Below are 17,510 nucleotides of genomic sequence, written 5' to 3'. Positions count from 1 at the left end.
CTAAAGGAGTTTATCACAACCAAACCAGTATTATATGAAATGCTGAAAGGTATCCTGTAAGAAGAGGAAGAAGAAGAAAAAGGTAAAGATAAAAATTATTAATAACAAATACATATCTATCAACAAGTGAATTTAAAAATCAAGTGAATAAAAAATCTGACCAACAGAATAAACTGGAGAATAGAATAGAATCAGGGGCCTAGAAAGGGAGTGGATTGACAATTCTCAGGGGGAAGTGGGTGTGAGGGGTGCAGAAAGAGAGGACAGTGGGGTGAACCAGGTGGAGGGGAGCTATGGGGGGGAAAAAGAGGAACAACTGTAATAATCTAAACAATAAAGATTTAATTTAAAAAAAAAAAAGAATAAAATAATCTAAAAAAATAAAATAAATAAAATGCTCACTCTATTGTCCTAAGTGATCTGCATTATCAGTAAGTGATCATGGTTTTGGTCTAAACCATGTTCAATTTTTTAATTAATTAAAACAATTATTTCCAAATTTCTTGCAAAGTACTCAAATACTGTCCTAATAGGTACCTTTATCAAAAACTTCCAACAATTCTAGGAGCAAAAACCACCTGATGTTATAATATAGAACAAATTTAACTTTGCAAGCACTATTCTTACGTCACAGGGTGAGCTTCATAGTATCCACTGTTAGCATTTTCTTGTACAGGTTCTGGAGATGGTTGCCTTTCTTCTTGTTCCTCTTCTACTTCATCTTCTGATTCTAACAACACATAATATACCAAATCTTTTTTTTAAGAGGTTCAACACACAATGTGATATACATATTTTTAATGATTAAGGCAGTGATATGATAGTAAATAGCAAAAAATTGTCATATTTCTTATAAAAGCACTAATTTGTGATATTCCCTAGACTCTAAAAAAAATGAAGAGCAAGCAAGATAAAGTTTGGTATTTAATTGTATTTTTTTAAAAAATCCTTTAGTGCCCTAACTGGTTTGGCTCAGTGTATAGAGTGTCAGAGTAAAAGGTCCCAGCTTCGATTCCGGTCAAGGGCATGTACCTTGGTTGCGGGCACATATCCAGTAGGAGGTGTGCAGGAGGCAGGTGATTGATGTTTCTCTCTCATTGATGTTTCTAACTCTCTCTCCCTCTCCCTTCCTCTCTGTAAAAAATCAATAAACTATATTTAAAAAAAGAGTCCATTAGTAAGGAAAAGAAAGGAAATAAATTATAAAGCCATAACTCAGTTTCCTTTGTCGCATCTATTCAAGAGAGCAAATAATAATTTAAAAAATGATGTATATCAATGGAATACATCAATTAAATAATTATGGTATATCTAAAAAATTACCAGTCAACAAAAATATTAAGTGAAAAATTAAAAGCAAGTATTATTTTAAAAATATTTGTATTGATTTCACTGAGGAAGGGAGATGGAGAGAGAGAGAGAAACATCAATGATGAGAGAGAATCATTGATCAGCTGCATCCTGCACACCCTATACTGGGGATTGAGCCCGCAACCTGGGCATATGCTTGGACCGGGAATTGAACCGTGACCTCCTGGTTCATAGGTCAATGCTCAACAATGAACCACACCAGCCAGGCCTAAAAGCAAGCTTTAGGCCAAGTATAGGATTCAACAAAATTCTGTAATTTGCACCAAACTCTTAGCTATCTATAAAGGATGAGATTGAGAATTTTTTTCACTCTCTGACTTTTTTATAATTTCATATAATGAACACCTATACTGTTTACAACAAATACCAAAAAGTGAAAGGGGTTTTGAACTCAGTTATACAAAAGCTTCTGTAAGTTTCATACTTTTCCTTAAAGAGTGATGAAAGAACCTTTCTACCTTGAAAGTAACCTCACCTTCATCAAGTTCTGGTTCAGAATCACCAAATACTTCATCCTCATAACGAAACATATCATTGTGAACGTAAAATTTATTTGGAACAGATCCCTGTAAAAAAAAATCCAAATATGCCATAAGTACCCATAAAGGTGGCACAACACAAAAAGAACTAATTACACGGCACATTCAATTTTAATACTATAGAAATAACGTAGACTAAATATAATTTCCCAAAGTTGAACATGCTATATGATGTTAATAAACTAAAGAAGATCAATCAAAGAATATTGGAACTCAAGAAATGTCTACTCAATGTAAGAGAATCTGAACAATTAACAAATGAAACTTTCCCATTCCGTTTAATATATAACCTATTAAACATAACATAACTTTTTTATTAGTTCTATAATTTTAATCATCTATTTACCCATTAGTATCTGTCTTTTACCTCTAGTCAAAGAGTGCAAACACACCGCACAAAAAGCTCAAATAAATTATATCAACATGTTCACTACAAATTTCTCAAAAAAGTTACATGTATATGTATGCAAACTGGTAAGAAGAAACTCTTTAGACACATCAAGCTACTAAGACCCAAACAAAATCATGTAAATGAAAACTTACCTCAGGAGCCAGAACAAATGTTTGCATAAACTTCCTCTCTGGTTGTCCACTGTTAGACAGCAAACCCATGACCTGGACAACTACTCCATCACTCAAGGTTGCATGAGCATCCACATGACGAATTTTAGTGTGACATTCACTGAAGTTCAGAGATAATACTTTGTGGTGTATATCCTTTATTAGGAGAAGGGGAAAAATACAAACTTTTGTGATAACTGCATTACCTATACAACACTACAACAAAACTTCACTGATTTCTTCCTTACAATTTGTAGATTATTTACTTAATCCTTCTGCCTCACTTGAATCCATTTCATCATACTATGTGTTACTGCCAGACTGGTCTTCCTAAGTCACCATTTTCAACATGTCAACTTTTGACACAAGAAATCACAATGGCGTCTCTTATTTTGCAGAAATATGGGCTTTATAAAGCTTCCTGCCATACTCTGTATTGGGCATTTAGTTACTCACACAAAATGTGTTGACTACTCCTTGACCGCATAGCTAATTTTACTTTACTGCATGCTTGCTAAGGCCATTTCTTCTACTTTCAATTTCCTCGTTTGGCAAGGCCAAATCCTGTAATTCAGAGTCTAGCTGAAATCCCACATCCTATTCTCTACAAAATCATTAAGGAGCATACATACTTCTGTACATCCCTATTTAAAGTAACATTCAGCCCACATTTGTATAAACTTAATACATTGTCTCAACTGTTTTATGTATAAATTACATCAAGGATAGAAAACATCCCATCTTCTCTTTTGTATCCACCCCAATGTAATAATGTGCTTCATTCAAAATGGATGTTTTTAAGAACTCAAAGCACAATCCACAATTATTGTAACATAAATTCTAGTTACAACTAATGATCACATTCAAGAAATTAATGGTAATGGGGGGGCGGGGAGAATGGGCACACGAAGGCTATTTTTCAAATCTCTACCAACACACAAGAAAAATATAAAATGTATATGAAATTGATAGTTACATTTTGGCCATAAACAGCCTCCTGGGGCTTTCCACTGGCATCTACTCCACCATGAACATAGGAAGAATTTCTGCCATAAAACCTGTAAAACCATTGATAATGATTAATATTCAATTATCAAGAGAAGTCTAAGAGGCAATAGAGTTCTGGCATCAGAGAGACCTAATTTCCAGGTCAAGCTCTCTCATTCATTAGTTGTGTAATTTTAAGTATATTTAGGGTTTTTAAGTTCACTTTCCGTGGTTATAAATCAGAACAATGACTACCCCATAGGGTTTCTGTAAGGATTAAATGAATAATGACATAAAATTATTAGCATATCTAGCACACTAATATACCATGCACCCAGATCATTAGCTATTCTCATCTAATTCCTGTTACATCTATTTTTTGTTAAGTGGAAAAATGAAATATTCATAAAACATTCTACATACTGATGCTGCAGTAGTTAACCCATTTCTTTTTTTTAGATAAAAAAACTCAGTTATCTAGATTTGTTTGGGAATCAAATGCTGTTTAACATTCTACTTTTTGAGTTCCAAATGATTACTAACCCTTGAAAGGTTTAGATTAAATCAGTTTAGATGTAAAATAACAAATAATTCAGAGACTACATAAAAAAATCTACATTATTTCAACACCCAATTTTTTATTAATATTTTTATATTGCTCTTAATACATGATGCTTCTCTGGCATTACCTAAAGCAATTAGAATCAATATCTTTCAAAATTAGGGTTATCAAACGTGCAAGGTTGATTTTTTCATAAAGAGAATTCAAGTTCAATCATAAAACATGTTTAGACTTCCTCTATGCCAAGTAATGTTCTCAGTGCATTACATATACTGATTCATTTAACCCTAACAACAAACTCATGAAATAAGTGCTATTATCTAAATGAGCAAACTGAGATTCAGAAGAAGTTAAATTAACTTACCTAAGATCACACGCCTTTCAAGTGGGGCAGCTAAGACATAAACTCAGTCTGTCTCATTCCAGCATCCATACTTTTAACTGCTACCCATATTTTAAAGTTTATACTATTTCCTCCCATTTTGTAAAACTGGCAAGCACATCAACTGCTATTATTTCACTGGAGGACAACTTGGCTCTAAATGTGCCTGAGAAAAACCTTTAACATTTTGACTTCTAGGAACTTATTCTAAAGGCACACAAAAATGTATGTGTGAGGATATTCGTTACAGTATTAACCAGTACAAAATTACAAACTAAATTTTCATTACTAGGGAAGCTGGTTACATAAGTATAAAACAGTAGTGTTGCTATTTGAAATGATGATGGAAAGTCTGTTTTACATTTTACTTTTTCATCATTATAAAAAAAGTTCCTTGCTTTTAAAAAAAAGGTAAAAACGTTAATACCTACATTGTAAAAAGATTAAATTTCAAATCATGAATGACCCTATTAATTCTATTCTCCTTCCACAAACACTGTCAACAAGAAAGCCTTTATTTTTATAATTAGGTAAATGTATAAGTATTCATTTTAGGTTGGGAGGGGGGGGTGCTGCTATTTAAAAATGTCTCCTGTAACAACACAGAATAATATACATGTTTAACAGTGCAGGGCATATTGCAAAATCTAACTTTAGAATAACCAGCATCTTTATAAGGGAACCTATAAGTAATATATATACTTATCCTTAGCTCACTTGGCTAGAGTATTCTACAACAAATACTTGCAAAGCCTAATACTTACAAAAGTCTCACTTATCTTCCATCTGCTAAAATATATCAGAAAGAACATAAATCAATTTCATTTCAATCTCTGGAAAAAAATAAGCTTAGAAATTCCAACTCTTACCAAAATAGTAAACAAGGCTCCTGTTGCTGTTTTACCAAGAAATACTATTTTGCAGATTAATCAAGAAATGTTCACAAGTATAATCACTTAATGGATTCATTTCCTAATGTTGCTATAGAAAACTTTAAGGAGATGACTTAAGCCCATGATTTCAAATTGCAGACTGGAACTCATTAGTTGTTAAGCCAAAGATGGTTGTTTTTTTAAGTGAAACATAGAGTACCAGAGTATATAATTTTGTGCACATGCATAAGCATGTGATGTGTTATATTGTGTGAAATGGTTTTCTTACTGTGGACTTCATTTTTTTAAAAAATGGTTTTAGCTACCAGATGGTTAAAATATTAGATAAGGTTTACAAAAGATACTGTCAAGACAGGAGGTGATAGGAAGACAATATGTCAAGTCATATTCAAGAAAATAAAACTAAATAAAAAATACTAAAATATACCATTTAAAATTTACCTGTGTAAATATTCTGGAGCTTTATTCAGCAAAGTATAATACTGCCTCACAAACTCCCGCCCTACAAGCAGCGGACTGGGCTTCTCCATAACCATTTCTTTGCTGCACAATGTCAAAATCTAAGGGAGCAAACACAAGAAAATTAAGTATTGGAAAGTCATCTTTGTAAACTTCCATGAAATAAATTTTCTGAGCCATACAAGTGGTAATTAAGAAAATTAATACCATTTATTAAAAAGTAGTTTAAAATGGCAAAAGAATTCCGAAAAACCACTGGTAACCTCCAACATCTGCATCTCCTGCCCTTATCCCTTAAAAGGGAGAAGTAGCACAGTTATTTCCAAAACTGTAAAATCAAGTAACCAAGAACAAGACAGTCCAGTGCTGCCTCAGATTATACAAAAAAATAGTAAGAACAAGTAACCAAGATTTTCCATTCATAGCACCTTTTTTCCTTTGAGGACCATTATCTCCTATGTTCATGAATTCATTTTTAAAAACTAGTTAGAGGGTACAGGGCAGGACTGGGAGATTACACTTATGGAAAAAGGACTAACTTGTCTCTTCTTCATATTTTCACAATAATGATTACCACTAAAAATCAACAATAATCTTGGTACTCAAAAGAAAATTTTTTAATTAACTGGTGTAAGTTCTTCCCATCTTTCTTTCCATTAAGCATCTAACTAAGCCATGTATTGTACTGTTTATAATAAGTTAAATACACTGGGGAACAAGACAAGACTCTAGCCCTCAAGGAGTGTATCGTCTGTCAAGGAATATTAAACAAGCAAACAAAGAACAGAATGTGTTAGGTGCTATGCTAAAAATTACTTTTAAGCTGAAATCTCAAAGATAAGGTCAAGAAACACAAATACAGCCCTAGCCGGTTTGGCTCAGTGGATAGAGCGTCAGCCTGTAGACCAAAGGGTCCTGGGTTCCATTCTGGTCAAGGGCACATACCTTGGTTCAGGCTCCTCACCGGCCCAGAGCCCCAACCAGGGCTTGGGCCCGTGCATGAGGCAACCAATCTATTTGCTCTCTGTCTTTCCCTCATTCTTCTACTCTCCCTAAAATAAAAAATCAATGGAAAAATATCCTCGGATGAAAATTAACAAACAAAATACAAACAAAAAAAAAGAAAATTAGAAACATGACCTTTCATCATTTAAAGTAAATGTTTTATGTTTACAGCCCCAAAACAGTCAAAATTATAACAAGCCAGCCTGCATGGCTCAGCGGTTGAGTGTCGACCTGTGAACCGGGAGGTCATAGTTCAATTCCCAGTCAAGGCACATGCCTGGGTTGTGGGCTTGATTGCCAATGTGATTGGTGTGGGGCATGCAGGAGGCAGCCAAAGGATGATATTCCTGTCTCATCGATATTTCTCTCTCCCTCTCCCTTCCTCTCTTTCTAAAAATCAATAAAAAAATATTTTTAAAAAACAGTTTTGTTCAAATGGTTATAGACAGAAATGATATTAAGGATTGTTTCTGGGTTGGGGAACTTCATTGTTCCCTTTCTCCTCCGTATTTCCAAATTTTCTACAGTGGCACTTCCTCATTTATCCCAAATATCTCATCACATTTATAAGGTACATATTCACTTATCATTTTTCTCACATACAACCAAAGTAAAAAAAAGATACATATTGATAGACGACACCTATCAATATCAAAGGAAGGGTCAAAATATACTAAAAAGTTATTGTAACAAGGTTCAAGAGGAACTTCAAATTACCTACCACCTAGAAAGTCACTGAAATATCATGATCATGTTATCCATTTAGATCAGAGCTACGCAAAGGGAATAGGAAATGGAGGTAACTTTTATTTGATTACTAGAGGCCCGGTGCACAAAAATTTGTGCACTCGGGGGTAGGAGGTCCCTCAGCACGGCCTGTGCCCTCTCACAGTCTGGGACCCCTCGGGGGTGACCACTTGCTGGCTAAGGCCTGTTCCCCGGGGGGATTGGGCCTAAGATGGCAATCAGACATCCCTCTGGCAGCCCGGCAGCCGGCAGGCCTTGGGGGATGTCCATTTGCCAGCGGGGAGCAGACCTAAGCTGCAGTCAGACATACTTAGCGCTGCTGAGGCAGGAGAGGCTCCCACCACCACCACTGTACTGGCAGCCATCAGCCTGGCTTGTGGCTGAGCAGAGCTCCCCTTGTGAGAGCGCACTGACCACCAGAGGGGAGCTCCAGCATTGAGAGTCTGCCCCCTTGTGGTCAGTGTGTGTCACAGTGACCAGTCATTCCCAGTCTTTCTGCTGTTAAGGTCAGTTTGCATATTACCCTTTTACTATATAAGATAGAGGCCTAGTGCACTGGTGGGGGCCAGCCGGTTTGCCCTGAAGGGTGTCCTGGATCAAGGTGGGGGTTCCGCTTGGGTGCCTGGCCAGCCTGGATGAGGGGCTGATGGCTGTTTGCAGCTGATCACACCCCCTGCAGGGTGGGGTCCCCATTGGGGTGCCTGGCCAGCCTGGATGAGGGGCTGGTGGCTGTTTTCAGGCTGGTCACACCCTCTTTAGGGTGGGGGTCCCCACTGGGGTGCCTGGCTTCACTGGAGCAATCAAGCTTCCTGCTCACTTCAGGTGTGTGGCTGCTGGCTGCCATCTTTGTTGGCAGTTAATTTGCATATCCTGCTGATTAGCCAATGGGAAGCGTAACGGAGGTATGGTTAATTACTATGTTTGTCTATTATTAGATAGGATTATTCAATAAACTAGAGGCCTGTCCTCTCACAATCTGGGATGCTGAATGCAGCAGTGACCATACCAACTGGGGGCAGCTCCTGCGTTGAGTATCTGCCCCCTGGTGGTCAGTGCGCATCATAGCTACCAGTCATTCCGCCATCTGGTCGATTTGCCTATTAGGGTTTCATTATATAGGATTATTCAAAGGAGGTAATTTGAAATGGTAAATGAGAAAAGGCAATGCTAATCTGGTAAAGCCTAACTAATGGCTATATAATATGTGGCTATGCAGAGCCTCTTTCTTAAGGCGCAGGAGGCTCCTCCACAGGGATGATAAAATGAAATAAAGTTGTCATTCAGAGGATGGGTTTTAAGTTAATTATACTGACAAATGTAACTTAAAGATCAGTTACTTCTTTACCATAAGTCTGATTTAAAGTGAATCAGAATTTAGAGGGCTAAAATATAATTGACTGATGGAAATCAAGCAGAAAATAAAGGTATTGGGGATGGCACAACCTTACTGATTAATCTATTTTTTAATGATAGACTAATTTATGTGTTCTACACAAGCAACTGCCATCTCTTCCATCTTCCCCCCCGCTTCCCCCAGAGTAGGAAAATTAACAGTTCAATAAATAAGGAATGCATCAAAGAAGCATTAGAGATAAATTATAGATGAACCACCAAACAAGGTAGTTTGGAACGTGGAAAAAGCTGACTAATATAAAATTTGTGTTTATTATTCATGCAAGGCAGTGCATATAAGAAAGCCAAGAGGAAGAAAGAACCAAATTACCTATTCAGAATAAAAAGTCATGTGTTTTTTTAATCTCAATTTCCTAATTTACAAATTGAGACATGATCTCTGGTCAAGCCTACAAGACTATGCAGGTCAATAAAGATAACCAAGACAGTACAAAAAAAGATCTTCAGAAGTTTGTTAGCCTCTAGCACCCAAATACCAACATTATATCCAGCTTCCCTCATTATCTATTAAGCCTTAGCTATGTCCAAGACCATTCTACTGACCAATTCTGTCCCATCACACTTAAAATCCATGTGTACCTTCATCAACAGCCTTTTATTCATTCCTATTTCTTAAAATGTCTCCTTCTCCATTTGCCTAGACTAATTCCTGAAGCACATACCCAGGGAAAATGCTCTATATATCAACTGTTACCATTTTTTCTAAATCTCTTAATACTCATAAGCCATTGAGAAGAGCAGAGGGAAAAAGTAAAACATACACACAAATAAGATAGAAAAGAAAATCATATTGGACTTTCTATTGGTATCTACAATATGGTCAGATTTCCTCAATTTCAAAACGAATATTTAAAAAACCTGTTATCAACCAAAGTTATTAGCCTCTATTCTTCCCAGGACTAAAGCTTCAGCTTTTAGTTAAGCACTTAGGTTTTTGTTTACTTTTTAAAGTCAGTGAATTAGTAGAATATAATGGAACTGTCCCCAAAGCAAACAACCTAAGGCTAGTATGAATATAAAGTAAAAAATGAGCTGACATTTCTGTTCTACTCTGTACAAGTTCAATACTGGTTGAACAGTAAATAGAAATTACAGAAAGTTAGATTTAGGTTCAAGCCTATCATATGTATCTAAAAAGAGGTAATATGCAAATTGTCCAGGACACCATAACGTCATGACCGCTCAGGAGGAGGCTGCGCGTGCAGGTGGGTGGGAGGGACTGCGTGCGAGGTAAGACAAGCCAGGATGCCGCAGCAGCCTGAGCAGCCCAAGCGTAGACAGGGGGGCCTGTCTCTGAGCGTGAGCTGCAGAGGAAACACCTTTTCTGATTGCTCATTGTTTAAGCTCTCAGTACACCACTCGCAGTGTTCTTGGTAACTTGGGTAATAAGAATTCAAAAAGGTGATCTAGGGTTTTTCCACCTCACTCCTGGAGGAAAAAACAACCAGTCGACCAGTCGCTATGATGCATACTGACCACCAGGGGCAGACAACGCAGGAGCTGGTCCCTGGTGGTCAGTGCGCTCCCACAATGGGAGTGCCGCTCAGAGGGTGGGTCCACAGCTGCTCGGCTGACTGAGATGAGCAGCGCCCACACAGTGGGCCGATCCCCACACGCCCGAATCCAGTGCACCGGGCTTCTAGTCCTATATAATAAAAGCCTAATACTCTAAATGTCCGACCATTCAACCAGTCACTATGACGCACACTGACCACCAGGGGGCAGATGCTCCAACCAACAGGTTAGCTTGCTGCTGGGTCTGGCGGATCCAAACTGGGTGAGACGGGCCAAACATGCCCTGGAACCCTCCCGTTACCCTCCCTGGCCAACTGGCCCCAATCAGCGCCAATCAGGACTGGGCGAGATGGGCTGGACATGCCCAGGATGAATTCATACACCAGGACTCTAGTATAAATATAATAAAAGAATAACCTGAAAGAGCTATTTCATGAATAGCCAGTCACTGCAGGTATTTATTGCAGAGACTAACTGAATAATTCAGCAGAAATATTGTCAAACTAGTCATGTGTCTAACAAAGATTAGGTAACTCCAATGCCAGCATTCTAGAAGTCTATTAACAAGAACACCTTTGACTCCTATTTCAATACTCATTCCATACCTTTCTAATGATTGAAACCTTATGCATTCACATTTGGGTCCAGCTAAAATACTGTTCCCTGAAAAGCTTATCTGACTGCCCCAATAGAATATAATTATCTTACCTCTGAATTCTCAACTTTGGGTCTTTATCATGACACTTCATTAGTCATATCCTACACTAAATTACTAAATGTGTATCTGTCTTAGTCTTCCTCTTCTCTACTCCCTTCTCATGTATTATATTCTGAGCTTTTCCTTGAATGTCATTCCTCGAAAGTCACAATTGTACTAAAAAATCCAATGACCTCTCCTCACTCTTCTATATGTCTGCATTATCACTGTTGACCATCTCCTTCTAATGCTTCTAGATTTCTACGATGAGGCCAATAACCTACAACTCAACACCTATAATAATGACTAACATAAAAATCTAAAAGTACTAACTGTTTACAAGATAGGGAGAGTTGGTAGGAATGAAAAAATGTTAATCACTTCAGAAAACAGTAAGGCAGTTTCTTAAAAAATTAAAAACATACACATATCCCATATTATTCAGCAATCCCACTCCTACGTGCTTATCCAAGAAAAATGAGGCATATGTCAAAAAACATGTATGCTGTTTATGACAGCTTTATTAATAAACATTCAAAAGCTGGAAACAACAAAATGACCATTAGCCAGGAGAATAAATAAATTGTGGTGTAAGTCCATGCAACTGAATACTGCTCAGCAATAAAAAGAACTGACTTATGCAACAACATGGATGAGTTTCAAAAACATTATTCCAAGCTAAAGAAGTTAATCCTATATAATTCTATTGATAGGACATTCTGTAAAATGTAAAAATTATAGGATTACATCAGTTCAGGGGCTGGAGGCAGAAGGGAAACAACTATAAAGGAACATGAGGGAACTTCAGGTGATGGAAATAGCTTGTACCTTGATTGAAGTGGTGGTCTCATGACTGTGTATGTCTGTTCAAAGTCATACAACTGCACATGAAAAGAGTGGTTTTTACTCTTTGTAAATTATTCCTCAATTAAAATTTAGCAATGCAATTATGCTTCATTATGTCAATCATTTCACAACCATTTATGGAGAATCTACCACAACCAAGCATTTATAAGAGAAACATGGTACCCTAAAATCAATACTATTCAACAGTTCAAAGAAGGCAATTTACTCTAAGTTACCATCTTTCACCTACTAGGATTAACAAAAATTAATATCCAATACTGTTAAGAATATGGGAAAAAGGCTCTTTCACAAACAGTATTGGTGGGAATATAAACTGTTAAAACCTTTTAGAGATTTAATTTCACAGTTTTAATAAAGTAATAAAAATGAACACATACACTGTAATCACACTTCAAGAAGTAAATGCACAAAGATGGTATATTCAAGGTTTTTCATTGCCACAAAAGAAAAAAAAATCAGTCTAAATGTCCATCAATAGGGAAATGATTTACTAAATTATGGCATAGCTATAAAATACAAAATTATACACTCAATAAAAATAGGGAAAAACAGGAAAGTTATACCTACACTACATTGTCCGAGTATTTAAAAGAACATATACTGACTTTGTAGTTTTAAAAATAGTATTTTTAAATTTTTCATTTAGGTTTGATAACGATCAAACAGATATGAGTTACTGGTTAGGAAACGGCTCTAGAGCAGTGGTTCTTAGACTTCTAGCCCTTTAAAATCAGTTCCTCATGTTGTGACCCAACCATAAAATTACTTTCGTTGCTACTTCATAACTGTTACGAATCATCATGTAAATATCTGATATGCAGGATGGGCTTAGGCGACCCCTGTGAAAGGGTCATTCTACTGGCAAAGGGGTCGCGACCCACAGGTTGAGAACCGCTGCTCTAGAATAAAGGTTGAAAGTGTGAAAATTCACTTAGTACTACTAGTTAACCAAAAAGTACCGACAGTATGCTTACATTAGTGACCATTAATGGTTAAAGTCTGAGTGTGCTTAAATATTACCAACTAACTGAAGATAAAATTGAGAAGGCTGAAATGGGAGAAACAGACCATAAAGAGACCATGCTAGAATTAAAAATAAGCAGCTCCATAGAGAAAGAGTATAATGAAAAACCTGCTGCCTAAGACTGTAAGGTACACTCTCCAAGTTTAATGCTTCCAAGAAGTAATTTTAAAAACCCTTGTGTTTACCTGAGATAGTACTAGAGAAACAAAGGAAAAAATACACATAAGGTACTACATCAAATTAAAAAGCTTCTGCACAGCGAAAGAAACCATCACTAAAATGAAAAGGGAACCTACCGTATGGGAGAATATATCTGCCAATGATACACCTGATAAAGGATTAATTTCCAAAATATATAAAGAACTCATACAACTCAACACCAGGAAGACAATCCAATTAAAGAAATTGGCAAGGGACCTAAATAGACACTTCCCCAGAGGACATACAGATGGCCAATAGACATATGAAAAAATGCTCAAAGTCACTAATAACCATAGAGATGCAATTTAAAACTACAATGAGTTATCACTGCTAGAATGTCTACCATCAATACATCAATAAAGAACAAGTATTAGTGAGAATGCAGAGAAAAGGGAACCCCAGTACACTGCTGGTGGGAATGCAGCCACTGTGTAAAACAGTATGGAGTTTCCTCAAAAAATTAAAAATGGACCTGCCTTCTGACCCAGCAATCCCATTTCTAGGAATATACCCTAATAATCCCGACATACCAATAAGAAAGAATGTCTACACCCCTATGTTTATAGCAGTGTTATGTACAATAGCTAAGATCTGGAAACAGCCTAAGTGCCCATCAGTAGATGGTGCATAAAAAAGCGGTGGTACATTTACAGAATAGAATACTACACGGCTGTAAAAAAAGGATTTCTTACCGTTTGTGACAGCATGAATGTACCTGGAGATTATTATGCTAAGCGAAATAAACCTGTCAGAGAAAGACAAATACTGTATGACCTCACTTATTTGTGGAATCTAATGAACTAAACAGGTCCAGAGGTATGGATTCAGGGAACAACAGACTAACAGACCTCAGAGGGGAGAGGGTGGGAAGGAAGGGAGGAGATTAACCAAAGAACATATATGCAAATATGCATAGCCCATGGGCACAGACAATAGTGTGGGAAAGGCCTGAGGAGGGGCGGGGGCTGGGTGGAGGAAGACAAAGTGTGTGTGTGTGGGGGGGAATGGGAAACATCTACAATACTGTCAACAATTTCAAAAAAATTAAATAAAAAATAATATTCTCAAAGACTACAAAACCATAGGGGAAAAAAACAAAAAAACAACAAAAAACAGAGTGTAAAATTTTAAATGACGGTCTGATTTCAATAACGTTACGGCAAGGTATGCACTTCGGTAAGACAGTGAAGTTAATTTTTCGATCCACTATAGAAAATAATTATCAGAGCAGATTTCAATAAAAAATACAAAGTAACTTTGTATCCCACCAATTATCTTTAATCTCAGAGATCTCAAATGAATCTCCATTTTTATTAAAGAAACTATTATCCATAAAATAGCTAGATCTACATATAATCATAAAACCTAATTATAATTTGTTAACTTCAAACACCTGGCTGCAACAACCACTATATATAAGCATCAAAATGCATAATCAAAAATTTACTCTCCGAGGAGCCTGGAGTGTCCTGACCACCTATTAAGAATAAGAAACGCAGCATCTTTGCTCAAGTAGTTCTAAGAGGGGAAAAATAATTCACTCATTACAAATTACTGACATAAAAATTCATGTCACACTTTGGTGGCTATTTCAATGCTTGGAGAAAATGGTCAAAATGAAAACTGCTAAGAAGTTGAGACACATGTCTTATTTAAAAAATGAAACAAAATAAAAAAGACCCCCAAGAAGCCAAAAGAAAATGACATTTAGGAAAATAACCTACAAAAATTTTTTCAGCATTTAATGTATTATATCCTGCTTAAAGTTAAATGTATTATATCCTGCTTCTTATAAAAAGACTAAGATTTCTACAAATAGGATGCAGTTCTTTTTACCAGAAAAAAACAACTGTATTACCAAAGGCCATGTCTATGCTAGGACACAGTTTATCTCTACTACTGAATACTTACTCCCTTACCCGTCTAGAGCCCCTCATTGGGGCTCATACAGTTCAGACCCAGGCTCTTTCTCACTGAACCATTCTCAATAGCTAACCCATTTTCAAAAGCTGATCCCAAATTAAAATTAGAATCTTCCAAAATTCCAGATGGGTCTGTTTAAAATGACTTTACCAATCAAACAGCAATGTATCTCTCTCTAGAGAGCAAAGCTACTTTGTTGTGGCAGACCATTGAATGAAAGCATCACAATCAAGATCCATGCACCAGTGGTGGAAATGAACAATAAAAGGTAGTTGTGGGTTAAGACTTTTCTTTTTTTAGGCCTCAAAGGTAAGGAGGCAAGTTTTGAAACTCAGAAACTATTAAAAGTGATCAAGTATTGGGAGGAAATGCTGACCAACAATAATAAAAGCATGTATTTATATTATGCTTTCAAGTTTAACAAGTAACCTACATATTCCTTTATCTCCTTGAAATAGATAGGATATCAGTTTCATTTACAGAAAAGTAAACTGATGTTTAGAGAGCCTAAGAAAAGGAAGGAGTTCAAAGTCCCTCCTTATAGTTATGAAAGAGATGACCTGAAATCAGGTCTTCTGCCTCTGGTGATGTTTTCATTACACCTGTTAAAAACAACTGTTTAGAAGAACAGCCAAAGACACAACTGTTCACATATTTGATATTGTTGGTAGAAGCAAAAAATCAGGGGACAATAACATAATAGGAAATCTGAAAAGTGTCACCCCAACATACTAAAAAAGTTTTATCAAGTAGGGTAAAATATATAGAAATTAAACAATAAGCTGAAACACAGCAGTCAAGAAACTGATATACTATTGCTTCTGAGCCAGTCCAGAGTTCTGGGAGGAGAACCAATTTGCCTTATCAGTTCTTAAACAAGTGTCCACCAGTGGAGAGTAACCAAGTCATGTTTGTCAATTAAGTTCTACTGAATTCAGAAGTTCAGAAACAACCCTTAAATTCGTACCTATCAAAACCAGATTTGAAAAGTAGTGATTCTCCACCTCCATATCCCCTCAGCATAAATTATGTGGGAAAGTCTTATTTAAAGCAATTTAGGAAAGAATTTTCAATCCTGATAGTGGGTAATCAACAGCAATAATTCTGCAGGATAAGGACACTGTTAAAAATCTAAAGACACTATTAGTAGTATTTATAGATTTTCAGTAACTGCTATAGAAATTTTCTTTTTTGATCTCTCGTAAGTGAAAAATGGATAATTAGTATTTCCTGCTACCAACAGTGCCAATATTATTCAACTCGAGCTGTCTGCTGGCAATTCAAGTTGCAAAATGAACATTCAATTAGACTATCAAATGATTAAATACTTATTTTCTCCACGGTCCTACTTTTGATCCCCATTTACCCCACAAGCATTCTGGTTCTCTCCACTCTTAATACTTGTTCACACTTGACTAATATTTCAACCTGGGATATTCGCAATCGGAACAGCTCTTAGTAATAAGCAAGCCACTGCAGGTCCTTATCCTACCTATAATTCCTGATAACTTTTCAGAATTAAACAGCAGTTAGAGATTGAAATATATGACTGAGTTCTAAAAAATTTAAGAAAACGGAAAGGTAAATAAACATCACCAAAGAAACACATAATTCAGTTCTAAGTTCAAACTCATCATACCATCTATTTCTTAAGACCAGGAATTTGGGGCATAGAAAGGACCACTGGATACTATAATGTTTACTTAGAAACCTTGCTCACAGGCCTAAGGCTATATTAACTGCCAAATATGGTGCTGGACAAGGAATTACCATCTTCTTACCCTCTAGTATCCGGGGTTCCCTAACGGCAGTAAATGGTTCACGGAACCAGGTACATGCATTGCTAACATTTGGAAGACTAAAACGAGGTCTGGAGCCTTGAACCCCAAACCAGGATTTTAAACCAAGTTAATATCACGACAATCCTATGGGGGTGGGGGGGGATCAGAGAGGATAACTTGGCTGTTGTTGCACCTTCGGAGCACGTGTTTTTGTCTAAGAGAGCAAAGACACCGCCCCCCCGCCACCCCCCCCCCACAAATTGGCTAAAACATTAAGTAGATCTTGAAGGGGGAAAAAATAATACTGATCTATGCTGAAAATGGTAGATGCAAATCCATATTCCCTCCAAAGCGAGCAGCACAGGGCCATCTTAAGAAATCTGCTTTTAGAGAAGCAGGTAAAATTCGACCAGATTCGACTAACAAAATGAGCACTAGGGAAGCTTAGGTTCCTCCCTTGGGCTATCCTTCCCGCACCCCTCCCCCAAAAAAGTGGGGTAAGGAGGAAGAAATCCATGCTTCAAAGTCCTCAAACATCTTTTCGGTTCCTGGGTCAATAAAGGATCGTTTACAAAAAAAAAAA

At 36.8% G+C, this 17,510-nt stretch overlaps 1 protein-coding gene across 3 annotated transcripts in view; it reads right to left on the bottom strand.

Moving 5' to 3' along the window:
• The window catches only part of G3BP2 (GTPase activating protein (SH3 domain) binding protein 2), a 77,377-nt gene that overhangs the window by 14,740 nt on the left and 45,127 nt on the right, over positions 1-17,510 (bottom strand). For all 3 annotated transcript variants that reach the window (XM_006754564.2, XM_006754566.2, XM_006754565.2), the window contains exons 2-6: positions 5,737-5,855; positions 3,448-3,529; positions 2,454-2,627; positions 1,847-1,937; positions 628-730 (exon numbers count right to left, since the gene is read on the bottom strand). In XM_006754564.2, coding sequence (XP_006754627.1) covers positions 628-730; positions 1,847-1,937; positions 2,454-2,627; positions 3,448-3,529; positions 5,737-5,831 — 545 coding nt within the window. In that variant the 5' untranslated portion in view covers positions 5,832-5,855. The remainder of the gene's footprint in view (positions 1-627; positions 731-1,846; positions 1,938-2,453; positions 2,628-3,447; positions 3,530-5,736; positions 5,856-17,510) is intronic.

Source organism: Myotis davidii, unplaced genomic scaffold, assembly GCF_000327345.1.
Source record: "Myotis davidii unplaced genomic scaffold, ASM32734v1 scaffold892, whole genome shotgun sequence".
Classification (NCBI taxonomy): domain Eukaryota; kingdom Metazoa; phylum Chordata; class Mammalia; order Chiroptera; family Vespertilionidae; genus Myotis; species Myotis davidii.
This window is presented reverse-complemented; position numbering and strand designations above follow the sequence as displayed.